This window comes from Penicillium malachiteum, assembly GCF_028827825.1.
Source record: "Penicillium malachiteum strain IBT 17515 chromosome Unknown utg000005l:1.0-9002435.0:326005.0-9005861.0, whole genome shotgun sequence".
Taxonomy (NCBI): domain Eukaryota; kingdom Fungi; phylum Ascomycota; class Eurotiomycetes; order Eurotiales; family Aspergillaceae; genus Penicillium; species Penicillium malachiteum.
In genome coordinates, this window is record NW_026643099.1 from 2,117,693 (window position 1) to 2,143,602 (window position 25,910).

The following is a 25,910-nucleotide window of genomic DNA, read 5'->3' on the forward strand; positions in this document are numbered from 1 at the left end:
TGTCACTTGGGTCTCAAGTGTTCTTCTTTCCGGTTTCTTTGTTTCTGTTTTGTTTTTTTAGGATGAGTGTACTTACTATCGAGGTAGTAAGCAAGATTTGAGGACCACTACCTATAGGTAAATGGCAAGTGCGATGTGCATTAATTGATAATCATGATAGCATACTCAATATTCTGTAAGTAGACACTTGAGGCATTGAAATCGACAGTTTCATCTCGCTCTCAAGCTCTAGTCCAAGTCAACCTTGGAGCTATATCACATCATCGTACAAATGTTCTATCTCTCCATTTCATTCAGAGGGGGAAAAACTCAAAGTGGCTTAATCGAGTCTGTGTTCGCCGGGTCCTTTTGATAATACTACTGTGACCCAGCCTCCCAAATCTTGCACCTCTTGAAATCAGCACTTCACCCTTGGAGCCATACTGAGAATTCATCTTTTTGACTTTGTTGATTAATTGCTGCGTTTTAGTGCTCTACCTAGCTCATAGTCTCAATAATCCCGAATTCAATAATCAAAGCAGCCTTTAATTCGCTGAAGGGCTCTTGGTAAAGATTTGCCTACTTGAGAACCTCACCATTTGAGCTATAAAGAGCATCCGGAATTTTTGACTAGTCACAGGTCAGTAAAATCTCCATCCATGAATCTTGAAACCCTTCCAAGGTTGGAAATGTCAAGCCAAGACTTCAGGGTTTTTGTAGATCTGTCTGCAGCAAACAAGAGCAATGGTGAATGAAAATGAAATCAAGCAAGGAGAAGGTCATTGAGAGTTCAAGAGGTGACAAAACTATTCCGGATAATATTCCCAGCACTCCAAGATCCGTAGTAGCACTTGAAATAGATAGATGGTTCCTCCAAGGGTATTTGTCATGTAGTCGACCAATTCGCTCTGGAATGGTTGGAATAGTTAGTGACTGTCCGATATAAAGTAAGACTTTACTATTTTGTGCCCCACATGTCTGGACCCTTATACTTTCAAGGTCCATAGTTGTCACCGACGAGCACTGTGGCACTTCCTCTAGCCCTAGTTAAGTGTGTCAGTTTCTCTTGGATAGGGGAACCATGATTTTTGGTCATGTGGTCTTGTATGTATCTTAATTGAGCCAGGCTATAGAGTTGTCAATAATAGAGACATGTTGCTAGGCGTAAGAGCAGTGCTCCTAGATGAATCGAGATTTTTTCGTGCTATATCAAGAAGTTGTCCGTTTGTTCTATGATGCATATAAATGAGTGCTTTATCAGAGGGGAACTTTCTCAGATATCTGGGGCTCGCATATGTGCTTATCAGAAGTCATATAGTGGGTTCGACTTGCTGGTCAAATCTGGTCTCCATACTGAGGTGAGGATTCACACCTGCACATGTGGGTAGTCACCGGCTTCAGATTATTATCCTAGTTTGTAGCCTGAGAGGAAGTGGACACTATGTATACAATTTCATACAGCCTATGAAGTCCGAGTCATGACTAGAAGTGCCGGTTGTGAAGCTCAGCCCTGTCTACATGCTACAGTGAATACTAGTATTTCCAGATTTTCCTGCATCTAGATATGGATTTATGTATGCCTATACATGTGCACGCGGCAAGCTCAACTCTGTCAGTGAAATGTGGCCACTACGACTGGTAAGAGCAAGTGCATCCCAAAGTAAGGTTGAGTACCTAGGTACCATATGGATGTCAAAATTTTGGGGAATCATGGTTGAGAGAGCAGCCCCAGCATCAGGACCAAAGCCATTGTCTGCCAGGTCTGTGCAAGGTATTCATGTTGTATAAAAACCTATTGCTGTATGCCTAGTGCATGTAAGATTTTTATAGGCTAGTTGAATAATGACTATGAATTCAAAAATGTCAAAAAATGTCAAAAAATGTCAAAAAATGGCGCCACCCGGAATCGAACCGGGGCTAAAGCAGTACTGCGATACCACAATGCTTCGTCATACCACTAGACCATGGCACCTGATTATTGATTAGTAATACGCAGACAAGATTCATAAAAGGAGTCTAATTAGCTGACCTGAAGAAATAATTTTTGAAAGACAAAAAAGAAATGGCGCCACCCGGAATCGAACCGGGGCTAAAGCAGTACTGTTATACCACAATGCTTCGTCATACCACTAGACCATGGCACCTGATTATTGATTGATTGCAGAATTTTGACCTTATTAGCCATGATCATAAATTATGCCATAATGCCATGGCTGTTGAGCTTGGATGCCCAAGCTGTCACCTCAATTTATGCTTTGTAGGTGGTCAAGAGTTCAATAGGGCTTCCAACATTTTCCAATGCGACTTTGCAAGTTCGAAATCACTGGCATGCACGTGGTGCGGGAATGTACGTTTCGTACTATCAAGGTGCTATATATACTTCCAAGGTTATGTATGTAGCTGGCTACCTAGTAAATCCCAAAACTGCCGGGTGCCAATCCCCGAATTATCTTGGAGGAGATAGATAGGTATTGAAACCCATGAAGATCACCCATAAAACATTGGAATAGTTCATGTAGTCGCCTCAGTGGATAAATATGACCTGTGCCATCATGTTGGTGTGTTGGTGCTCCACCCGCACACATGTACAAGGCTCGTCAATCGCACCTGGCACCCGTGGACATGTGCAGTGATAGCGACAGGCGTTCACTCCAGAGTATTTACTCTTCTAGACATCTCAATGGGTCAGATATTCTGCATGGTCCAAAATAGTAAGTCGATTCAACGAGTACTGTAATGGTATTCTTCCCGGCGTCATTGCCTCGACTTACATGGGCATATCATGATGTCATTCCCCATATCAGAGTTGAATTGATATAGATATACCACCGGCACCCAGTATGTACATGATACTACTAGTACATGCCAGTGTCTGCATCTGCACGTACAGAGCAGTGATAACATAGTACATGAGTCACGGTATTGATCTTTGTGTATCCACTTGATTTTCCATACTATTATTAGTATTGTTCTTTGTAAAACGGGGATTCCCACCGAGTCTGAATGCTCGTGAAGTATCACTGACGTCACTTGTCTTTTCATTATCCCAAGGATCGAATCAATTTAAAGCAATTATTTAGTCTACGCGGGGTTTTTAAATCTAGGTTGTGGGGATTTGGTCATTTGATTTCCTGAATCTTTTTCGCCTTCCTAGCTTCGCGGATATTTCAACCCAGACTCTTACATCTGACACTTAAACAACTCCACCTCTACTCGTCTTTCACATAATCTGCTTGACACGAAAGCAAAATGAACCCTCTCGCCTCACTGCGTATGACCTCTGGTCGTCTGGCTCGACTGAGCAATGCCATTCCAGCAACCTCATCACTTCACACAACAGCTGTGCGGACAGGCTTGAAGGAAACCGATAAAAGTCAGTGCTTACTCTCTCAGCCCAGGGAGATAGATATCAGCTAACTCTTGACAGGTCGAGATAACCTCTCAAGTCACTACGAAGCCGAGAAAGCCGAACACCTAAAGAGGACAAAGGATGGCACAGCGAAGTGGACAGAGGGATTGGCTAGTAACAGTGAGGCTGATGTATGGATGTTCTATAATCTGCTCCATGGAATCAACCATGACTAACATGTTGGGAATTTACAGGTGAAGGCAGATCGGGGCGATCTCGACGCCGATTGCAAAGACTTCCAACAGACGCAGGAGCAATTAAAGAAGGGTAAAGCGACTGGGAAAAATCATTGATTCAGATCATATTCAAATCAATTCATGTCGTTCGGCAGGGGCGGGTATGAATGTCGATTTACGATGGAAAAATTGAGAATGGCATGTATCTTGAATCTTGTAATGAAAGTTTCCTTTGACACACTATCAAGGATGCGCTTGCTGGTAGATGTAGTGTAGAAAGAAACACAAGAGTCTAAAAGGACTCGTCAAATCTCCAACGCCTCAAGTCATTCATACAACCCAAAAGGAGTGGTTGATTCTCATATAAACCAAAGAACGCCCGCTCATAGAAAGCCAGAAAAACAAGAGACATCCAAAAAGAAAACAGCAAAGTACATAGAGACCGGCCTATTTCAAAATAACAATCAAGATGACAAGGATTATAATCAAACCAATGATAGTCATCATGCTCCAATTCTCACCCGCCTTGCGCCGAAACCGGTCCAGCCGGCGGCGTGCGGTATCCAGTCGACCTTGATGTCTCTCGACATCGCCGTCCAGACCATCCAGCAACGCAACATGACCATCCAGCTCATCTCCAATCTGGATACTCAATTGATGCTGTCGCCCGATTGACTCTCCCAGCCGATCAAGTTGGTCATCCTGGTCGCGCATCGTTTGATCGTGCTGCAGATAGATCTGTTCATTGCTCAGATTTGACTGGTCGGGACCTGGCGGAGAAGGCTGATCGCGATAAGGACGGAAGAGGTTCTGTCGGTTACGATCTTCTTCTTCATCGATCTCCTCTTGCACAGCTGCAGCAGCGGCCGAGTTATCCATAAATCGCACGGATTTGGATGGCGGATGTTGAGGAACGGGCTGTTTCAGATCGGGAGAAGTGGAGTTCGACGCCTGCGCCGATTCACCGTAAAATTGGGATGATAGATCTCGGTATTGCTCGTGGAGGGGGTCGAGTTGATTTTTGAGCGCAGCTGCGCCGGCGCTATCATGGGAATCTGCTAGCCGGGCTTGCTCGGCTTCGATGGCTTGGATGCCCTCTTGAAGGGACTCAAGGGAGCGAGAAATTTCACCATCTTGTGCGTTTGGTTCAAGATCCAGAGATATAGCACGTTGTCGCTCTAGTAGAGAGAGTTTGATATGGTCGGCGAGGAGAAAGAGTTGAGATGGGTTCGTCATTGTGAAGGAGGTAGGTGGTTGGGGTCCGCTCAACGGAGATTGGGAAGTCAAAGCCCGGATAGAGCTGAGGAATGGGTCACTTGTGGAGACCGATGGAGACCTCTAGAGCGGCTGGGTCGATCAGTCGGAAGAAATCGTTTAGAATGGATGAATGTTGTTGGAAAAGGGAAAAGGATGAGGAAGGCAGCGATCAATGCCGAGTCTCACGGGTTATGCGATCTCCCGCTTTCCGCCTTTTAGTGTCCCTGATCCCCCCCGCATAATACACCTTACGCATTCTTACTCCTTCAAATACTCATTGTTGAGATATTGAAATTATTGCCTGTGGTTCATAAATCCTTTTTTGGAGAAGAACCTGGAGTTAGATGGTTACCGGGGAATCTGGTATTACCCTCATGGATCCCTTGTGTCCTTTACTCGACCTCGGTATCTAGTTCCCAGTTCTCCATTCACCTGCATTCCCGCATCCCCGCCTCTTTACGGTCCCTGCAGGACAGAACAAACAAGGGTGTGCTCTTAGGGGCAAAAATTGTACAAGCCTAGGTTTGGAGCTCAATCATACACGCAATGGATATACAAGAATTCCTGGCTCTCGGGGCCGAGTCCAACCCTGAAGGACAAGTCGACCTCCGCGCTCTCGATCATGTTTCCAGCTACGATTCCCACCTTATGTGCCCGATCTGCCACTGCCCATTCATTCAACCGGTGCGACTACAATGCGACCACGTTTTTTGCGAGAAATGCCTGCGATCAGCCATCACCACTGTCCACTCGGCCGACTCGGATCAGTTCCCGTGTCCCTCCTGCCGAACCCCCACCCGACACATCTCGATGAGTGTACCCCGCCTATTGATCAACATGTGCGATGAAATCCAAGTGCGATGTCCACTGGCTGAGAATGGGTGTCAGGAACTTGTTCCGAGGGGCCATATCCAGTCGCATGTGGAGAAGTACTGCGGGTATCAGTTGGTGCCATGTCCGGATGAATCTTGCGATAAGAAGACCCGGAAAAAGGATCTACAGGCGGAAAAGAGGTGCAGACATAGCTATTGTCGGTGTTCTCGATGTGAGGAGGATGTGATGGAACAAGACTATGAGGTTCGTTCTCATCCGTACAAATTCTTTTTGAAATTTCGACGTGGGAAGAGAGAAAAAAAGACACAAAAAAACTGTAGCTAACACAGCTGGCAACTTAGGAACATGATCTGGAACTATGTCCTAATCTAAGGGCAACCTGCGTCGACTGCGGAACAACGGTTGTACAACGGACACTGAAGAATCATATTGAGATTTGTCCTGAAGTAGTCAGTCCTTGCGCGGGATCGAAGTATGGATGTCAAGCCAAGATTCGGCGGGCCGAGATTGGAGCCCACGAGCAACAATGCTCTCTTGTCGCGATCGGTCCCTCTTTCGAGGCACAGAATACACGAATCAACTCTCTCGAATTGAATATGCGGCATCTCCAACAACGAAATGAGGTTTTCGAAGATGGGCTTGCCAATATTCGAACCACATTAATGGAATCATCACGGATTAATAGTCGTCATAACCCAGGACCGTCTGCAGATACAGAGGAATCAGCGGATCGTGCCTCTAATGCTCCCTCATCCAATGAAACAACGTATCTGCTTTCCCTTCACGAGTCCCTACGCGAGGAGGTTAACCAGATCACGTATGCTCTTACAGACCTAGATGCTCGCGCCAGCATGAGCATCATGAACGAGTGTTTACGAATCAAGGAAGACATGGCGCACACAAATGCTGCAGTGAATACTGTTCGTATGCAGGTTCAATGGTTGATGAATCCTCGACTTCACAACGACACACGGGCTGCAAGCTTGCGTGCCAATGGTGCAAATGCTGGGGCTGAAACCCGTCAGCTAATGACTGCATCTGCGCCTGGACCCAGCAATGCTGCCGGGGCCTCTTTAGGTCCATTACGGCCAAGGCGCCCCAGCGATGGTGGACGTGAGGGGAACCAAACTGTGAGGATCAGTTTGTCAAGATGTGTTTATGAGCGCTGCATTTTCTCCAGTCGATTAGGAGAGGGAGTTCTCGAGTTTCGGCTACTATATTTCCCAATAATTGGTAGTTTTAATGTTTCATGATAGAAATGGGTGGATTGGACTCTTTACAATTTAATCAGGTAGCTCAGGCTATTCCTACATATTTACTTTACTGAATAATACTCTTCATCAACACCCTTGGAGTCACCCAAGTATCAATATGTAGCAATATTATATTAGCTATTACTAGATAAAAAAGTAGTTATGCGCATATTATACCTGAAGACTGGTATCGACCTGAAAGCAAACCTTGAAATACCGGTTTTATCGCATCCATCTTCCTCCATATGAGCTTTCAAGCAAGAAATACAGGGTCATATTGATCCCCATCACAAGCAACCCAGCTGACTTCCATCATTTCAATTGTTCATCATGTTGTCGTTTTAGAGGTATGCTTGATTCAACAGTCTGTTGACTGGATACCTCAGTGGGTGAGTAGTTCCGCGGAGCAATTTCAACCGAAGAAGCAGGATACACCCAGTTTCGCGTGGACGTACTCGAGGATGGAGCCGCTTGGATGGGAGTGAAAGTATAAGTATAAGGGAACACCGGGTACGACGACGCCGTCTGAACACCTGCACTTGGGTAGTTGCAATATTGCGACGCAGACAGGGGATTCTCTTGAAATTCAGGTTCCTCCTGTTGTTCGTCCTCTTGATCTTCCTCCTTTTCCTCTTCTTCATCATCTCCTTCTTCCTCGGATTCATTCCCTTTTACCCGTTTCGCAGACACTTCAGTCCAGAGAGCACGCATGATATTCAACGTGTAGTGATCATCCTTTGAATCCCGCATTTCGCGCAGCTCCAAAGATAAATTATCATCCTCACTGTCAAGACTTTCCGAGATATGATCTGGAGTAGTACCTGGGCAAAATTCGGAGGAAGAGTCATGCTCGTGGGCGGGCTCATCGGTTATGCCCAATACACAAGCTTCATCATGGGCTAATTTAGTCTCCGAGGTATGATCTTCTTGAAGCCGAAAGTATTCCAGCTCCTGGTTTAAGTCATCCCGCTGCTTAATCAAATCTCCCTGCTCCTGAATCAAGGATGCCTGCCGGCAAATCAAAATTTCCCGTTCCTCAATAAAGTACTTCTGCGCCTTATTCAATTCTTTCCGGTCCTGAGCCAGCGCGGTAATGGTTGCATTGGCATGTCTCAACAGGTTCATCACGTAGTCGGTTGGTGCTGTGGAGTCGGAGTTGAGATTTTTGAATATGGCTATATTCGGGTCGGAGAAAAATTCGTTGAAGTTATTGATCATCTTGTCTATGGAATCATCTTCCAAGTTGTTGGGGCCATACAGGTACGGCCGATGTACCCTGTAGTCACTGTAGTATGAGTCTGCCATCTTGGTGGTTATTCAAGCTTGGAAATATTCCTGACACTTCAAGTTGTCTGTCTGGGGTCTTCAAGTTGAGGAGTAGGTGAAAGGAAATGCAAAATCCAAGTACATGGCTTCCTGTTTCTTTGGAGTTCTCGATTTTCATCTTCGCGTCATGGATGACGATGTGGGAAGAGCATAGAGACCGTGGGCTGAATTGTTCAACGTTTCATATTTCTATGGATCTGAAGTTTTAATGAGGAGCGGAGGTTTGGTAGGTTTAAATAGCTTATACTACGCACAACACTCTACACTCCACAAATCCCATTCTCCATCTTTGGTGATAATAAAATAAATCAAGTTCAAGAACTGAACAAAATATTCAAAAAGCAAAAAAAAGAATTCTCAGGTCTTTGTTTTTAGGAATAGCCGAAACGGGGGGGTCGAACCCCCAACCTTGAGATTAAGAGTCTCACGCTCTACCGATTGAGCTAGCCCGGCAGGGCTGGTTGGAAGACGATCAATTTATGGCTCCATAAACCATCAAGCTAAAATTCGATGAATGTTCAAGTTCCAAGGTTGTCATATAAGCACAGCTTGGAGAACGCCGACCAAAAAAAAAAAAAAAGAAACCACCACTATTTTTGAGTTTTCATGTTTAAATTATACGACCTCAAGGGCTAGTAGTAGTAGTAGTACTTCAAAAAAGTTTTGATAAGGAAAATACTATAACATCAATTTTCAACTAGAACATTGATCGAGGCAACATTTTGAATAATCAATATCTGCCATAACCAGTCTGATATCCATGATCCTCCTGTTTTCCATGATACTGCTGGCCCTGCCGAGGTGTTGAGCCACTTTCAGTCTCATCTCCATCCACACACCTCACACCATGACCTGAGAATCCACCGGGAATATAATTGGAGATCTTCTCCAGCTTGTTCAATTTATTCAGATTCGACATACCCGGAAGGTGAGAGATCTTATCCCAAGGTAGACTGGACTGAGATTGCTGTGAGCCCGAGTGCTGCTGCCCGGAAAGGAAAGAAGAAAGTCCACTCAGGCCACCGGACGAGTGACCCTGGCTTTGGCCCTGACTCTGACCGTGTCCACCAAAAAATCCACTGAATCCACTAAATCCACCAAGGCCTCCTAGCCCATCTGACGAGTGAGTCTGGCCCTGGCTATGTCCATGCCCGTGGGAGCTACCGCCAAGCGCAGCAAAGCCACCTTGTCCACCGCTGTGTGTATGTGGAACTCCACCAGTATTACGACCTGCCCGGACGCCTTCAGCACTGAGGACATCGTTGAGGTTTGCACCTCGATCTTCACGCGATTGAACCCAGTTATGCACGGCGTCGAACATCATGCGGTGGGCTTCGTTGTTCATATTGCGGAAGGCAGGGTGGTGAAAGATGCTCATACAGTCATTCAGAACCTCGTTATCGGAGACATCGATATGCTGCCAGGCATAGAGGATGCGAGGGGCAACGTATTTCACAATGACGGAGGCGACCTGACCGGCAGGTTCATTTAGGATATTGGCGAAGTGATCCTTGGAGAGTAAGGAGTGTGTAGGATCCGTGCAGTGAGGGTCAGTCCAGGGCTCGTACTGGTGTTTTCCTGAGGCGGTGATAACACCAGAAGAGCCGGATTGTAGAGACTTGGAGGCGAGATTGATCAGAGGTCGTATGAAGGGTGCAAGAAGCGACATGATGAATACTGTTAACGTCTCGGAGATCTTTTCAATAATAGTCTCTAGACCTGGGACCTTTTCAATGATTGAGTTGAGTTTACGAACAACTTTGTCCCTGAAGGCTAGAATTGGGTAGATCTTTTTGACAGTCTCTTGGGGATTGAAATTAGACTGGTCGGCACCTGGCGCTGGGGATGCACGGCTTTCGTCGACGCCTCGGAAGTCACTCATTTGAGCATAGCCCATATGAGAGCCTCTAGAGCGGTTGGCCACCTCTTGTGCATCTGAGATTTGTCTCAAATGCTCAGCTTCAGAGACCAGGTCCCTAGTTCCTGGGATCTTGCCCAACAAGCCAGTCAAGGCATTAAGAGAACCGTTGGATTGTGTGTTATTCTCTGCATCACCAAGGGCAATATCCATCTCATTGACTTCCGACTGAGTAAAGTGATCGGTAGCCTCACCCAGTACAGAATGGAAGAAATCAACCATACCAAAGGTACCAGTCACCAATGGGAAGATTTGACGTCCACGGACATTGATCTGAGTAGCCGAACCCGTATGCGAGAAGACGTTATGGAACCCCATCTCTTGAAGACTAAGCTCGCAGTAATTGGTATGTGCCGCAAAGTCCTCTAGAGTGTGAAGGCCTTGCCCAAGACACCGAAGAGCCTCACACAGATCCTCTTCATTACCCTTGCGATCTCCACCATGCGTATACATCCGTCCGTAGTGAATGCTGCGACTCAGACTGTACTTAACATAGGCAGAGCTGGTGGCCCAATCACCTCGTTCATTCGCGATGTAGTTTTTCATACCGGTCTCCATATCGATATCAAGTTCAACCTGACGGATGGGACCTCGTAGACGCTCGTCATATTTCCGGGCATCTTCATTGTCGGCATAGTCCTTAGGGTTACTGAGAAATGTCAATACCGAAATCCAATACAGGTTCTGGAAATTCCTCATTTAGAGCTTCACTTACTCGATATGTTCCTCAGGACGGTAGACTCCCAGTCTCTCAGACGTGACTTCAAATTCGCCAGTAGCATAACCGAAAGATAGGAAGGAGAGGACCCACACCAGGATACGAATTGTCTCGGCCTGGAGATTTTTCAGGGTCCCGACATCCATAGCCTGTGAGCTACACCAGTGTTAGCGGGGTAAATAAGGGTTTGTAACACCACAAGCCAAAGTCACTCACTAATCACGTAGCCAGTTCCCAAAATACACTCGCTTGATCATGGTCGAAGTCCATTTATGACCGGAAATAAATGCGATCGTTTTAAGCACATCTTCGATATCGCCATGGCGCCAGTTTTTACCCTCGATAGCTGAGATGGAGGCGATATCTAGTAAAATATTAATATTGCTATCAAAATTTGAAGAGCATGAGCACTTACTTCCAGCACCAAAGGCGTGGGCCTGGGGTAGGGAGCACTAGTACGCATAGCAGCAGGGCGGGGATGCTCGCGTGGAGGGGCATGGTGGGGGCGGTATTATGAAGTCTGCACAATATGATAGAAGCAGGTGTCACTCGCAATAGCTCATATGTGAAAGAGAAAATTGGGAACACTGAGTTCAATGGAGAAGAAGAAAATCATTGAACGTGGATTTGTCTCAGCTCGACCAGTCTTGGCGTAGATCGTGATGCCGCCCGTGCGTGCAGTTGGCGATGTCATTGATACCTGACGTGTACCAGTTGACTGCAGTACAAATTTAGAGAACACTGAGGTAACTATAAATTTCAGCCCAATATAGACCTAATACGATTCATACTTCCAAGGTTACCTAGATATAGATGGACTACTTCCATGATTGACTTATACTTGTATCATAATACTAGAGAAAGAACAGACGTACCCTGAGAAATGAGGATCAAGATATCTATTAGAATCCTGATCGATAGGAAAATTCAAGTTTCTGGCACAGAACTATGTTCTGCATTTGGGGGCCGGACTATCGATTTTCTCACCGACCATCTTCAAATCAGCAGGAATTGTTTTGCGTTGAAGCCAAATATCAAATGCCTGTGAGTAGAAAATAGCTTTTTACTGATGCTACCAAAATGTCTGCCTGTTGAGTGTGTTCAAGGTGCTTTGTCTCTCCCATATTGGGGGGTTGACCCAAGAGATTTGCAATCAGCCTGAGAGATGCCAATGATCAGGTATGAAATAAGTGCCCAATATCCTCAGTAGATAATGACCGTTCATCGTCGCCTAGACCAGCAGTAAATCGTACTCGCTTGGGATCTTGCACTCACACGAACCAGCCAGTAGATCCAATGATAAGTATTTGGCAGCACTAGAAGCTCTGGTAGTTCGGGGGCAATATTCATATCGCGAATGAACTCGAATTTGGGTGGAAGTGGAAGTGAAGATTAGCAGAGGAGCGAAAGAGTTCAGTATTATGGCAATACAGATTGGCTAAAAATTCCACAATATTGAATCATGATAGACGTAGGAGGACCTTCAGATATGCAATAATTGTGCATTATAGGGATGGACACTGGGCTCTGAAGCCATCATATCCATGTAGGAGTATCCATGCGGCTCAAAAAATTATTTGGACCCTGGATCCAACCATGTAAGATCCGACGGAATTCCGGATCAAGGTGACTCTTTTATCTGCAAAGCGGGTGTGACCCCCAGATCATGGTAATGCAACATACTGTGGGCACCTTCGAGGTCAGATTGCGGAGAACCTTGATGAAACTGAAACCCGGAGGTTTAATATGCTCCGATCTGCCATGCTCACGATAGCCACCTGGTTTATGGGGTTGTGGATCCACAGTAACATCGGGTATAAAAGTGGGATAAAAACAGTGGGAAGTCACAGTAGCAGTGGAGGTAGTATCATTACAAACAGTACCCCGCAGTGATTAAAGATAAACACCCAATTTGAACTTCAACTTCAAGTTCAACTTCTTCAGATCCTTTATATCAGGTCTCATCCGTCATTAGAGAAGAGGGATCTTGCAAAAGAGTCCTACAAAACCCACCATCTCCACAAAATGACTGAAACTCCCCACCTTGACGCCCTCCAACGCGACGGCTTCGTTGTCGTGCGCAACCTCCTCAACCCCTCCGAAATATCCCACTACCACACTATCGCGGCCAAAGCGACAACAAAGACTCGCACCGGTAACTGGCGGCACTTTCGCACCGTCCCTAAACAGTTCCCTCCATGGCCATCCACCCCTCCACCCGCCTCGGAAGGCGGTATCTGGGGTGTACAACACCTGCTACACCCTGATATGGAAGACCGCCAATCCTTCGCGCAATGCTACTTCTCCTCCTCAATTCTAAAAGTCGTTGAGGAACTAGTCGGTGTCCAAAATGCTGATGCAAACTCCGAGCCCCTCGTCATGGAACTATTCAATTTGCTCGTTGCGCCAGAGACCAAGGACTTTGAGTTGCGGTGGCACCGTGATGATATTCCCGAGACTGCAACAGCCGAAGAAGAACTAGCACAACTAGCAGCGAAATCGCCTGGTGGATGCCAATCGCATGCGCAGTATAACCTTGCTCTTTGCCCTGATGCGTCGCTGATCGTCGTACCCGGCTCTCATCGACGGGCGCGGACAGATATTGAGCGAAATGCCGACCCGCATGCGTCTCATTTACCAAACCAACTGGTTGTGGAACTTCAGCCTGGAGATGCCGTGTTTTATGATAGTAACATCTTGCATCGTGGTGTCTACAAGGCCAAGCCAGAGGGTGGAGAGGAAACAAGGCTAACGCTGCATGGTAGTCTGGGATTGAAGGCAGCAAATGGAGCGGGAGATGATGAGAAGAAGAAAGTCAGAGCTACTGCTGTTTTGCAACATGGAGTTGGGGCCTGGGTGCATCGGGATGATGCTGCGTTTGGAATTGGGGAGAGACCAGAGAGAATGAGGGCTAATTTGGTGGCCATGGGAACTGGAGAGGGAGTTGGATTCTCATTGCAGGGTTAAATTGAGAACTTGAAATTATCGATTATTTCTTGTATATCCCTTACTACTTACATAGTGAATGAATTAGACGTTGTGCAGATGACACTACTACTACCTTACAATTTTCTGCTCGGACAGAATTTAAAACTACTAGTAAGTGAAATAACATTTAGAGGAAGATACTTCAACTTTTCAATAATGGCAATTGAAAGCTACTGGTGAGTTGTTTGCTCACTCAACTAATGATGATATCAATGATTGAATACGTACCTATATACGACCTTCAATTTTAGAGCTTCTTGCTTTCTTTTTTCCATCTTCCAGCCTTCCACTTACTTCCAACAAACCTCACACTTGTCTGAGCGAGATACTCACCCTAATGACTGGCGAGGAGATTTGAGCTCTGGATACCTCGATGATTTCTCAATTATGCAGAATACCCTGAAACATAAAAACAGGGTACTCACTTCCCTTTCGTTCACCAAAAAATTATCGAAACAGATGAAGATATTCCATTTTCACCGGTCTCGATAAAGGAAAGATACGCGCAGCGACCAAGCACCACCAACGCAAACACCAAATACCCTCCCACCTTCGCGGCCAATTTAACTTCGCTACAAGGCTAAATGGCCAACTATCAATGACCAAAGCCGAAGAGAGCTTGAGATTATCTGGGGTCTTGGTACTGCGCCTTATAGAAAAAGGAGTCAGTGTCAACTCTTATCAGTTTGAGGTATTCTGGGCATGAAATGCTTGGATTACTGCCATGTTGAGATATGATATCGTGTCCTGCATTCGAAAGGAAAATGGCGCTCACCATGGTGGAAGCATTCCAATCCATGGTGGCTGCAAGATTGCTACTCTGACGGCGCTGCCTAGCGACTGTGGACATTAGCTGCTTTCCGAATAGTACTCAGTGTACCACAGAGGATAGTCTTGCTAACCAGGTCCAAGTAACCGATAGGGATTTACCGACCTTATCAGCATTGTCCCGTCCGAAGAGAGCACTCGGATTTTGGTCATTGAAGAGCAAATCGCCCTCATCAAGCAACAACGTGGTTACTTTACCTATTCCATTCACTCCAGTGCCCGAGATAGGAGGACCAGACGAGGGAAATGATTTGCCGTTAACGGGAGAAAGAAGGCGGAAAATGCACGGAGAGGTTTTGAGCTCCTCTCTGCTTTTTGACGTGATTGTCACTCGTAGAGAAACTCAGTGAGAGGCGTGAAGAAAAAAAAGACAAAGGCAAAGGCCATCTTGGAATCTAGGTGAGGAAAGAAATCTATGCTGTTATGCTGGTGGAATCACTCTAACCCTCGCTCTGAAGACAATCCTGAGCTTTTTGAGGCTTTGAATGCTTTGAGCGCCAGACCGCAAAACCTGCTGCAAGATACAATTCCAGAATTATTGGTTCTATCACAAACCATCAGGATTTCTTGCAAAATCATTCAAATTCAATCTATATTCAACATACAGAAAACAAGATTGAATTCAAGCCTTTCTGAATACCTTGGAACATGGCTGATGTTCATCAGCGGTCGACTGTCGTGTCAAAAACAAGGACATGCGAATCTGGAAAGCACTGAATCTCCAGGAGTTTCAAAAAATCATCCTGATAACTGCAATCCCAGTATTCAACTCAATTGATGCAAGTTTTTGGAAAGGTACAATCCATGGAATTGACCATTACTGACTCATTTTCTCAGCGCAATTTTGTGGTAAGCCCCAACCTTGGAAAATAAAGGGCTGCAGAAAGAGATCTCGGAGTTAAGGGAGATGATTATGCCAATTCTGTTGGGTAACCCAGAAGAACCTCTATGACACAGAAGATGAAGCAAGGCATATCATCCGCCTGATGCCTAGCGACGAGGCCGCCCGCTGGCGCGACCGCTGTGACCTCTATTCGCTACCCTACTCTCAAAACTGCTTGTGCTTTTGCGATCACCTACGATCCGCCCGCCTGGTTATGCCCTTGAACTTGCTATTTGTGCTCTTGCGATCACCTATACTTTGCCTACCTTCTTATGCCCTTACAGTCGCCTAATTTGCCTACTTGTTTGTCCCACGCCGAGGACGCGGTGCTTTCTTTTGTTTGTGGCATTGTTGGGTGACGGCACCCTTGTCAGATGTTTTGACGGATCGGAAGCAGCCCGATCGCGTCCACCTAGGTATGGGTCGTGCCAGATAACAGAATGAACAACCATCTTTAGATACCACTACTCGTAACCGACCTTACAAATTCTGGCGAGTAAGGCAACCTCGTCTGCCATAGAGCCGGCAGTGTCTGGAGGATCTACCACCAGAGAAACAGCCATGGTCAAAAGAAAAATGAGTAAAAATGAGTAGTCAGAAATTGATACAGGACAATCCAGGTATCTTCAAAATGTTGAAAGAGGCCTAGTCAATTGATTCAAGTTCAGAGGAGTTTACCGCATATCGATTTACCACTCCAGAATAATGGTTGTTCGGTAGAGGTCACATCGCTTCATATCGACTAGTTTCAGACTGAAAGCTCCGCGATTCATACAATCGATTTGGCAATTTGAGACCCTTGGAAATTTCCATAATGACGCCCTACCTCGCTGATCACAGCTAGCAAGGAAGGAAAATGGTTATGCTTGATCCAGCTCGAGGACAGACACATAGCTGAGCAAACGAGATTATCGCCACCGGAGACGACACAGGAGTACAGGAACGATACTTTGGTCACAATCTACAGTCTATCGACCTTATATTCGCTAACTGCAAATCTCCTCCGTCCCCAAATGATCCTGTCCCAGATTTTGGACTTATCGATCCTTCGGCCACTAAAAAGGTAGTCGGTGAATTGAAAGTTCTGTGGCTCGAGGCCCATAATCTTGGCTAGTCAAAAGTTATTGTGGAATGCGAAAGGAGAATGGTCAGGGGTTGCTCCAAAAACGACAAGGGGAAGCATAGCACATGAGGGCAGGGTCTCCCACTGGACTCTAGACAGGACTCCAGTTATTGATCCGTCCTCTCACGTCTCATTCTGCTCAGCCCACATGATAACCAGCCATTACCCTACATCATCCCAGTCTGAGCTCCGTCTATTCTGCTGCTATCCAGCAAGCTATCGTCATTGCTGCTATGTCACCGAAGTATTACACAAAGATTGTGTAACGAAATGACATCGATGAAGAAACATCGATCTCATCTTGCCTGGACTGATTTGGGAATCGAAAGCTAGTAACTCATCACGCCGATCTCAGGTTGCGCCCGTTGACAAATAAATTAGCAGCATTGAGAAACCAACACTCACCATTCAGTGGAACTGGGCTGATTGATTAAATGCACCTCGATTCGTGGTGATTTCAGAAGGCCTTGGGGCATAGTAAAGTGGACTGGGGCTTTTGAATAAACAGGATGAATCAGTGTCTATTCAGTCTCGTCAAATTTTTCATCAGTAAGATCAACAGGCCTGGCAAAACACACTCATATATTGCTGCTTAATCGCTAAGGAATTAGCTATCGGACTCGATGAGGTGAACCCGGAGGGTAAAAAACTGGCCCAAAAATGAGCCCAAAATTTCATGTCGACTTGGGGGTTTTCGAACACTTCGTCGTTATGTACTACGGTACAGTTGGCTTTCACAGTTTTTTAAAAGCTGCGCGGTGGATTAAAAGCACCAGAATGACAGTGGAAAATTCTAGAGAGCTCTTAAGGCCGGTAAAACGGTCCCCCAGGTCAGCCTTTCCTCCATCTAGATAGGTTTTTCTCCGGATACAAGACTAACGGTGCTCGAGAGGCGAGTTGAAATGCTTAAACAAACTTGAAGTCAGATAGTTGATAATCGGCACAGAAACCTTGTCAAGCTGTATAGGGACTCAACGCCATTGCAAAGAAAATCAGAATCGAACTGGACGAATGACACAGATTATAGAAAGATACGACTGGGCGAAGGTGTGGTTTGACTAAGTAAACACGGAACTCATGAGGCTTAGTGAGTCAGCATTGGGAGAACTCAGCAGCCTACCTAGCGGCTCTTGAAGAACATTTGAAAGCCTAGACACCCCGAAGGACTGACACGTTCTCCCTCAAGATTATGGAGAAGACGTTATTAATCAATGATATACCTACCCTCTCGGTTATTTTTATTATCATGGGCAATGCCGGTAGTACATAGTACTAGTATTTGAATAATTTAGTAAATTATTAGTTGCGCTTTAATAGCGGCCGTATTTCGATTTGTAGGGCAATCTGATAATCAGACTGACCACATAAGAACTAGTTTCTAGTTTCATGAATCTTGCTACTGATATTCTCAAGCAGTACCGGTAGCGAGCTGAACACCACTAGGCAATCCCATGATCTGTCCCGCTACACCCTGATCGCAAGTCCCAAGGCTTGCCCCAACAGAATCAACCAAGCAGTCTCCACTAGCACTCTTCAGATGGCCGGTAATAAAGTGTGACCAGCTGGTACCAGAACCAGAACCGCACGCCACAAGCAGAACAGACTTATCCTTCGAAGCAAGACACTTCGAGGTATCCGATAACGGGCTCAAAGTAAGTTTGCTACCTGAACCAGACACGGACCAGACTTGAGAGTCTGTAGCATCGCAAGATGTGAATGTAGCCTTGCCTGATGAAGCAGTCAAGCAGCGTCCGGAGGCTGTGTTAAAGATCATACCCGTCGGCGTGATCTTGATACATCCACGCGGAGGCGTGATGCGGTAGACACTTGTAGCATGTGTATCCAGAGTAACCTCAACAGAGCCCTTGATAGTTTCCACAATACCGGTCCAGAGATCCCGTGCACGGTACTTGCAGCTGGAATCCAGACCTAGTTGTGTCACTGGGATAGTTGTTGTTGCAGTATTGTTCCCGCGGTTTAGCACGGTTAGCAGTCGATCACCATTTGCCAATGAGCGAGTTAGGACATCGAAATTGGAATCCCGGGTAACTAGAGCAGCCTGTTGAGCCAGTGCATCCTGATCAACATCGATGAGATCTTTGTTCTTCAGGAAAGTAATGACCTCTTCCGGTAGTGCTGGGATGTAAGCACTGATGATCAATGGCGCACCGAACGACGCCCACAGGGCAAAGTGAGATTTCTTCTCATCTTCTGTCAGACCGGGGTGATCGGGGATTAGGAAGTCGGGATCATTGTAATAGCCTGGCTGTTGATAGCGGACAAGCTGAATCTGGTACCCGTAATTCGTCATGATACTTTCCCATGCACTCCCAGCACCACTGTACACTAGGATATCGTCTGAGTGACGGGCAAGTTCGCCATTATACGGAATCCAATCCATGACCCGAGCCCACTCTGTCTCATTTGTGGAGAAGTATGCCGGTGCAGACTCAGAGAAGATCAATGGCTCAGACATATCGCTTAGGATCTTGTGCCACTCGCTGTAGAGATACTTGTACTCATCTCGTAGGAGACGACCATCCTCAGCGTAGACATTACACCCATCCAGCTTGAGGTAGTCAATTCCCCAACTGGCGAAAGTGTCGGCATCTTGTTGTTCATGTTGGTAGGAGCCTGGGTATCCACCACAGGTAGCATTTCCAGCATCCTCATAAATACCCAAATGGAAGCCGAGCTCATGGGCATAGTTCGCTAGCCATGGTATACCATTTGGGAACTTGGTTGTATCCCACTGCAAGGAGCCGTTGGCCGCACGATCATGCTGCATCCAGCAGTCGTCGAGATTGAGGCGGTCATATCCTGCATCAAGTAGACCACGGCTCAACATGGACTGGGCGCTCTCAGTGAAGAGTGTCTCATTGAGATCACATTCAAATCGTGCCCAATTGTTGAATCCCATTGGAGGACTAGGAAGTAGACTTGGATTTTCCACTGATGCCTGAACTGGCAGCAATGGAACCATCAGAAGAGCCATTCTTGTCGGCCAAAGGGTGGATGAGCGTTTCATGGTATGTAGTCTTTGAGAGGTAGAAAAGAGAGTCAAACTAGGTAGAAGCTGTAGTATAGAAGAACTGCACTTTCAGAGCTGATATTTGCATCCAGGGTCCTCCAAGCTGACATTTTAAGCCCTGACATGCCTTGTACCTCCTCGTTCCCCCGCACCGGAGTCCCGTCGCTGCAGATCGGCAAACCCAACGTCGCCAACAAACAGTGGGGGAAGTGGTACTCAGGGACTGTCACGGTGGCATCGATGATAAGGATATTAAGTCCTCAGATGATTGTCAGGGTCGAGGCTAGTCAAGTGTCAAGTCCATGCAGAAGTTGTACATGTACCCTGAATCCAGAACCTAGCATGGACAAGTCTGAGCGTTCCGGATCTCGGAATTCCTTTTGTCAGTGCAAATATGCGGAGATGCACAAAAGCACAGAAGCACCAGGGTCCAATGTACTCCGTACACCGTACTTTGTGTGATACCGCCTCTCTCTCTCAGCCGAGATCAGGATCAGCGGTCTTATGAGATGCATCACATCGTGGTCTGTAGAGTCTCCTTTCTTGTTTTACCCATGCATTTCCCGGATTCCAATTTGTTTAATGCATACGCAGCACAAGAAGTTAATTCATGTTCAGCTCAGCCCTGTATGGAATGTCATTCCTGCAGGGGACGAATTTCCCCCCAGTTTTTAAGGTCCAACGGCTCAAGCGGGGACTCTTCATGATCAACTCCCCATCTTTTTGAGAGGGAAAACTTGGAATATCTTTAATTGCTCTCTTCTTTCTTCTCCATTAAATGTGGAAATGCCCCAAGATTCCAAGACGAAGATTCGACCTCAACAATCTTGTTTGAAATGTCGCGAGCGCAAGGTTAAGGTAGATTTTCCCCTTTAACAAAGGACCCTGAAACCCCGAAAAACCCCACTCATCTTCAGCAATTTTGATTGCTTTTTCTTCTTCCTTGCATTCGACTTTTCTTTATTCCAATTTATTCATATACGCTAGTACTAACATATACTTTATCTATAGTGCGATCGCTCAATCCCTTGTCACGCATGTATCATTCGTGGCCTAGAAGCAGAATGTACATACCTGACTACACCTGAAGACCGTGAACACATTAGCCAAGCAGAGATCATCGACCGATTACGCCGTGAAGTCGCACAGCTACGTACACAATTATCGCATGGTCCCAAACCAAACCACAAACCTAAACCATACCCTCAACGAGCATCGAGCGCAGATCGCAATGCTAGTCGTAATCGCGCTCCGTATGCGCGACCGTCGGGATACGATCGGGGAACTTCCCAGGCGCCTGGATTTATCGGAGTGGAATCGTCGGCGACAACCTGGTCAGGATCGTCACCTGGGTCTACAGACACAATGACAAATTCTGCAATGACGGTTAATAGTCCTGAGAGTACGGGGAGTGGGAGTGGAAAGGGCAGTGGCTCTGTTTCGGCTTCTGTGTTTCCGGGATCGACGGGTCCATTTGGGATGCAGATGGGGGATGCTACAACAGGGACAGCTGCAGCTTTCATTGGAGCTAGTGAGTGGATGCTTTATTTCCTTTTCTTCTCTTGACGAAGCTAACTTGCCTGATTTGAAGATTTCATGGACGATGCGACCTTAGCAGCCTGTCACGGAGGAATACCAGCATTTATGCCGGCTGATACTATCCCAACCTCGATTCCATTGCAGAATATACACCCACACCCAGTCGATGCATCAGAGATGAATAATACACACCTATATCGAGATGAAACTCCACACTCCTATACTATGCATAATGGAGGCAGCTTGAATGCGCATTACATACACCCAATGCATATCCCAGACTTCATTCAGATGGGAATCGCCCCAGAGATGGCTAGTAATGACTACAAACAATCTCAAATATATCCCCAAAATCAGCAATGGGGGCTGGGACAAGAAGCTGTACCAACACACCCATACGCAAACTCATATTATTCATCTTCATCTATCGGTGCTTTTGCTCATACAAATGCAGATTCAAACGCCAATATCTATCACTTGCAGCAAGGGCACACCCAGAGTCCGCCAACTCAAATCCCTCATCAAGATAACCAGCCACCGGAATTTCAGATCCCGAGTTCTTGGAAGGTAGACGGGAAGGAGGAACTGCTGGAGACCTTGCTTGAGACAATTAGTAGTTGTGATGAGGCGCGGGTGGCGCAAGTTATACAGGTCGTCAGGACTAGTGCGTCGCCAGAAGATGCTGTGTCGGGCATCTGTCAAGTGTTGGGGATAAGTGCGAATGGGCGATGATCGCTGGTCGAGAGTCACCCCAGGAAACAAAGACATGATTCCATATTGACTCTTCTGAGTCATGTAACTCTCGCGGTCTTTCAAGGCACCGCCCATGATTCGGTGGTATAAAACCATCACTGATACCGCCTACAGTTCTCGAGGCCATATCAAGTCTAATGCATAAAAAAAGTAACTCCTTTATAGTGATGCCCGACGAATGTCATAATGTCGTAAGTCGTCAAAGGTTGAACGCGTCTTCGGAATCATCGTTGTTGTTCGGTTAGGCCTCATGTTGGAGTATCGGATGAAGATCCATTGGTCTCATCCACCGGGCGCTGTCCATAGATGAAATGGAAAAGCACATAGAGATGTATCTTCGTGTTCATCAACTCGGCTCGCACCTTCTCCATATGCTCCTGCGCCTCTTGAAAGGTGAATCCCAGCACGCGAGTAAATAGTGCCAGGGTATACGGCTCGACCACCTCCATGACGGTGAGTTTCCCCAATCGACCGATTTCTTTAAGACGACGATCCTTTGCCCACCCTCCAATGGGACACTATAGAAACCAGTCAATCAGAAAAGTTCACTGTGTTTCCTTCCCAAATTAAACCCACTTTGTAAATATCATCTGTAACATTCGCAAACCCCTCCGCCTCCATCCAAGGCCGAATGTGCGTGGCAATGTTGATTTGCTTCCCAAACTGCTTACTCGCAACATTCAATCTCTCCAACCACTCCATCACCGCCGGTGCATGCTGATGTGTATTATCATCCGACGTAAGCAACGTCTCGAATTCTTGTATCTCAACCCAGCCACCGGGTCTTAGATGCTGAAAAGACTGTCGAAGTAACCGTGGCCAATCCCCAATACCACCATTTAAACTCCTTGCGTGAATATAATCAAATGCCTCCCCCGGCGCAAAAGTCCAATCACTCTCTGCATCATCGATATAGAAGCGGCAATTTGGTGGGGCCCAATTAGGCTGAATGGGACTTAGATCAGTACCGATGATTTCAGCTGTGGGGAAGTCTTCCGCTATTTCCAGGGCCCATTCCGCGGTACCGGTGCCGATATCTAGGATTCGGCGGGGGAGGGGCGTTTGTTCTTGAGGTTCGTCACGAGGACGGATCGGAGCACGGTATAGGTCGCCGCCACTGATGAGTTTGAAAAGTTGGTGAACTAAAGCGAGTCGGTCTTGTTCTTCTTCATCGTTCGGAAATGGGTATTGGCCATGTCGGTAGGCGTGATAGCGGCGGCCATTCTCGTAGCAGTAGTCGCGGACAGAGGAGGCGAAGGAGAGGTTGGATCCTACGCAGGATTTGGTCTCGAAGAGCGAATCATCGTCGCTTGTCTGTTGGGATGATGTTAGGTGAGACAGATTGAGGGGTTGATGGTAAAGATGAGTTTGTTGATATCGGCAGAACAAGGGGGAAGAAGGGCGGAGCTTGGGAATATAATCCACCAGTTGACGCAGATGGTAATGATATGAAAGAGACAAAGGCGATAAAATAAAATAAAAAATTAATAAAAAATCAGAAATTTCACTTACATCCACTTGTATTTGTTGATGAGGATTTGGTTGGGACATGATAAAGGGGAAAAGAAAAAGCCCCAGAAGAGGGGAAGATGAAGCTATATCCACCTGAGCAGGAGAGAAACAACATAATACCGAGAAACAGGATCCCGGGAACCCAGAAGAGCGGGTGATCCATCACAAGGTAAAAGACTCCACATTATGCATATTAAGGAACTAGTCCATGTATCTGGTTTAATTGATCGCTTCTGTTACTACATCGGGATATTGCCCGTGGTGTATTTGGGGTATTTGAACGGACTCGGAGTAATCCGTAGTATTTATTCAATAATTTACCATATTGACTTGGATTGGCCTATGAACTCTTCAGAAATAGACAAAGCCTGAAGTATTTGGTACAAAGAGAACTCAATATACAGAGATCAGGTGACACTATATGATAGATCTATCAATCTTGTCCATGTGGAACCTTGGAAATGATATAGCATGCTCATAGGATCAGATAGAATGAAACCCTTTGCGAATTCAAAACTCAATGATTTCTTGATACGTACTGGCGAATATTCACTTGTCTGAAGGCGTGTAGCTCCTCGTATCACAGGTTCTACAAGAAAAGGCATCAATGATGACTAGGGAGTTGATTCAAGTAGTTCCCAGGCTTGCAGCTTCTCCAAACAATTTTGATATGAAATCTGGCGAACTGGGAACCCGACCTCGCTGAGAAGAGTACAGAGTCTTTCCATATTTGTCATAAGATCTATATGTGGCTCGCTGATAGTAAAAGAATGCCCGATATAGGATTATCGGGAGCAATATGCGAAATGCAGCGCATACTCCGTACATAGTCAACAGTGACGTAGCATGGTTCTCAAAGGGAAGTTCAGGCCAACAGCCCAGCTGGATACATTCAATAATCATTCGACTGAAGAAATCATCGGGATTGCCTGCTCCGGCCTTGCTATCACCGACGACAACCTTGGAAGTCCAGGACGGTAAATAATAAGCGGGAGGCCCTTTTTGCGAACTCGCTGCGCCATTCAATCTGCCATCTACTGGCTCTGTGCATAGTCTGTATTAAATGGCAATGAAGCGAGGTGAATATTGAAGGTCTAACTAATCCGACTGCGTTGTCATATCTGAAAATACAACATCAGACTAAATACCGTGTGCCATCTCGGCCTGGATATTATCACCCACTATAGCAAGCGATATCATTTGAATGTTCGAGATTCAATCCAGGGCTATACAAGCCATACTATTACTAGCAGATGATCTATGCTGTGAACGAGTAGCTAATGGAAACAGTCCATCATGACGAATCAAAAGCAAACAATTGCGATATCAGGTGTCTCTTTTAATCTAGAACCTTGGAAGAATGCTAGTGGTATATCAAACTTGAAAGAATCGATTAAAGTACCTCAGGACCGATCTTGTCTATTGGAAGCAGTTTGAATCCTTGGATATCCTGATTCTTACTTTCTTGAAAATGTTCTGAAAGTACAGATTCTGATCCATGGATTCTTATAATGCCAGATTATGGCAAACCAAATTGGATCCACGGAATCCTTCATTGAAGAGAACCGAGATACCATGTAAAGGGATGAGATGATTCGAACGTCATACTTATTTGGTTTTAAAAGGTCCTCAAATGCACATCCCATAGACTACAATACCCCTTTACCAGTTCCCCCGAGACAATGACAGACATAACCCAGGAACAATATCTGGTGGATGCGGTTCCATTTCATCTGCACCCAATACGAGAATATCCCTATACAGATTCAATCAATCCGCACTCCCGGAAGTTCCGAGTGGTCAATTTGTCATATTGGAGCCAAAGATGGTCTACCTTCACTGAAAATAAAAGATACATGATTTTGAGAGACGACCTGAAAGCCAACAAACAAAAACTTCAGACCAAAGCTCTTGACATCAAAACACAGCTCCTTTCAGCGCTTTCTGGAGCCATAGGACCAGGTCCTACTCCCATACTCTCCTTGGAAAATGAGCTCCTGGATAAAATATACGACCATATCCTTCTTATCGACAAAGTCTGTCTATCTCTTACTTGCAAAAGATTCTACGGCCAATTCAGGACAATCTCAAAGCACCCTGAACTGGTCTTCCCTCGGCTTTTATTCGTTCGAGCCCCGATCCTATGCGTGAATAGTAAAGAGTTACTACGAAATCAACTTTTACTTCGACTTGAGAATCGCAAATGGGTATATTGTGGCGACTGTTTGAAGCTCCATCTTCGCAAAGAGTTCCCCAAAGCTGTTCTCAGGGCCCCAAGAATAGAACGGCGATGTCAACCCGAAGCCGGAATAGTGGATTTATGTCCATGCATCGCCTTGACGATTCGGCAACGAGATAAAATCATTGAAATGCTGGAATCATA

The 25,910-nt window shown here is 46.0% G+C and overlaps 11 protein-coding genes across 11 annotated transcripts; 4 read left to right on the forward strand and 7 right to left on the reverse strand.

Moving 5' to 3' along the window:
• Positions 1–1,559: 1,559 nt before the first annotated feature.
• On the reverse strand, positions 1,560–2,164 carry N7483_010806 (uncharacterized protein; the record flags this gene model as incomplete). The annotated part of the gene is made up of 2 exons (XM_057094233.1): positions 1,560–1,741; positions 2,107–2,164. The coding sequence occupies 2 exons, from the start codon at positions 2,162–2,164 to the stop codon at positions 1,560–1,562; spliced, it is 240 nt and encodes a 79-aa protein (XP_056940204.1).
• A 1,064-nt stretch (positions 2,165–3,228) lies between these two features.
• On the forward strand, positions 3,229–3,681 carry N7483_010807 (uncharacterized protein; the record flags this gene model as incomplete). Its single annotated transcript, XM_057094234.1, has 3 exons — positions 3,229–3,352; positions 3,407–3,519; positions 3,583–3,681. 3 exons carry the CDS (start codon positions 3,229–3,231, stop codon positions 3,679–3,681), a joined length of 336 nt encoding a protein of 111 aa, XP_056940205.1.
• Positions 3,682–4,011: 330 nt separating this feature from the next.
• On the reverse strand, positions 4,012–4,800 carry N7483_010808 (syntaxin family protein; the record flags this gene model as incomplete). The annotated part of the gene is made up of 1 exon (XM_057094235.1): positions 4,012–4,800. The coding sequence occupies one exon, from the start codon at positions 4,798–4,800 to the stop codon at positions 4,012–4,014; it is 789 nt and encodes a 262-aa protein (XP_056940206.1).
• A 567-nt stretch (positions 4,801–5,367) lies between these two features.
• On the forward strand, positions 5,368–6,885 carry N7483_010809 (uncharacterized protein; the record flags this gene model as incomplete). Its single annotated transcript, XM_057094236.1, has 3 exons — positions 5,368–5,898; positions 5,997–6,785; positions 6,844–6,885. The coding sequence occupies 3 exons, from the start codon at positions 5,368–5,370 to the stop codon at positions 6,883–6,885; spliced, it is 1,362 nt and encodes a 453-aa protein (XP_056940207.1).
• Positions 6,886–7,220: 335 nt separating this feature from the next.
• N7483_010810 (uncharacterized protein) lies at positions 7,221–8,213 on the reverse strand (the record flags this gene model as incomplete). The annotated part of the gene is made up of 1 exon (XM_057094237.1): positions 7,221–8,213. One exon carries the CDS (start codon positions 8,211–8,213, stop codon positions 7,221–7,223), a length of 993 nt encoding a protein of 330 aa, XP_056940208.1.
• A 751-nt stretch (positions 8,214–8,964) lies between these two features.
• On the reverse strand, positions 8,965–11,564 carry N7483_010811 (Het-C domain-containing protein; the record flags this gene model as incomplete). Its single annotated transcript, XM_057094238.1, has 5 exons — positions 8,965–10,801; positions 10,868–11,026; positions 11,087–11,234; positions 11,286–11,322; positions 11,457–11,564. 5 exons carry the CDS (start codon positions 11,562–11,564, stop codon positions 8,965–8,967), a joined length of 2,289 nt encoding a protein of 762 aa, XP_056940209.1.
• Positions 11,565–12,895: 1,331 nt separating this feature from the next.
• On the forward strand, positions 12,896–13,837 carry N7483_010812 (phytanoyl-CoA dioxygenase family protein; the record flags this gene model as incomplete). The annotated part of the gene is made up of 1 exon (XM_057094239.1): positions 12,896–13,837. One exon carries the CDS (start codon positions 12,896–12,898, stop codon positions 13,835–13,837), a length of 942 nt encoding a protein of 313 aa, XP_056940210.1.
• A 4,263-nt stretch (positions 13,838–18,100) lies between these two features.
• aglA (putative alpha-galactosidase) lies at positions 18,101–19,687 on the reverse strand (the record flags this gene model as incomplete). The annotated part of the gene is made up of 1 exon (XM_057094240.1): positions 18,101–19,687. The coding sequence occupies one exon, from the start codon at positions 19,685–19,687 to the stop codon at positions 18,101–18,103; it is 1,587 nt and encodes a 528-aa protein (XP_056940211.1).
• An 822-nt stretch (positions 19,688–20,509) lies between these two features.
• N7483_010814 (uncharacterized protein) lies at positions 20,510–21,289 on the forward strand (the record flags this gene model as incomplete). Its single annotated transcript, XM_057094241.1, has 2 exons — positions 20,510–20,581; positions 20,735–21,289. The coding sequence occupies 2 exons, from the start codon at positions 20,510–20,512 to the stop codon at positions 21,287–21,289; spliced, it is 627 nt and encodes a 208-aa protein (XP_056940212.1).
• A 429-nt stretch (positions 21,290–21,718) lies between these two features.
• Positions 21,719–22,090, reverse strand: N7483_010815 (uncharacterized protein; the record flags this gene model as incomplete). The annotated part of the gene is made up of 1 exon (XM_057094242.1): positions 21,719–22,090. The coding sequence occupies one exon, from the start codon at positions 22,088–22,090 to the stop codon at positions 21,719–21,721; it is 372 nt and encodes a 123-aa protein (XP_056940213.1).
• A 173-nt stretch (positions 22,091–22,263) lies between these two features.
• N7483_010816 (class I SAM-dependent methyltransferase) lies at positions 22,264–23,566 on the reverse strand (the record flags this gene model as incomplete). Its single annotated transcript, XM_057094243.1, has 3 exons — positions 22,264–22,533; positions 22,592–23,329; positions 23,528–23,566. 3 exons carry the CDS (start codon positions 23,564–23,566, stop codon positions 22,264–22,266), a joined length of 1,047 nt encoding a protein of 348 aa, XP_056940214.1.
• Between the last annotated feature and the right edge of the window lie 2,344 nt (positions 23,567–25,910).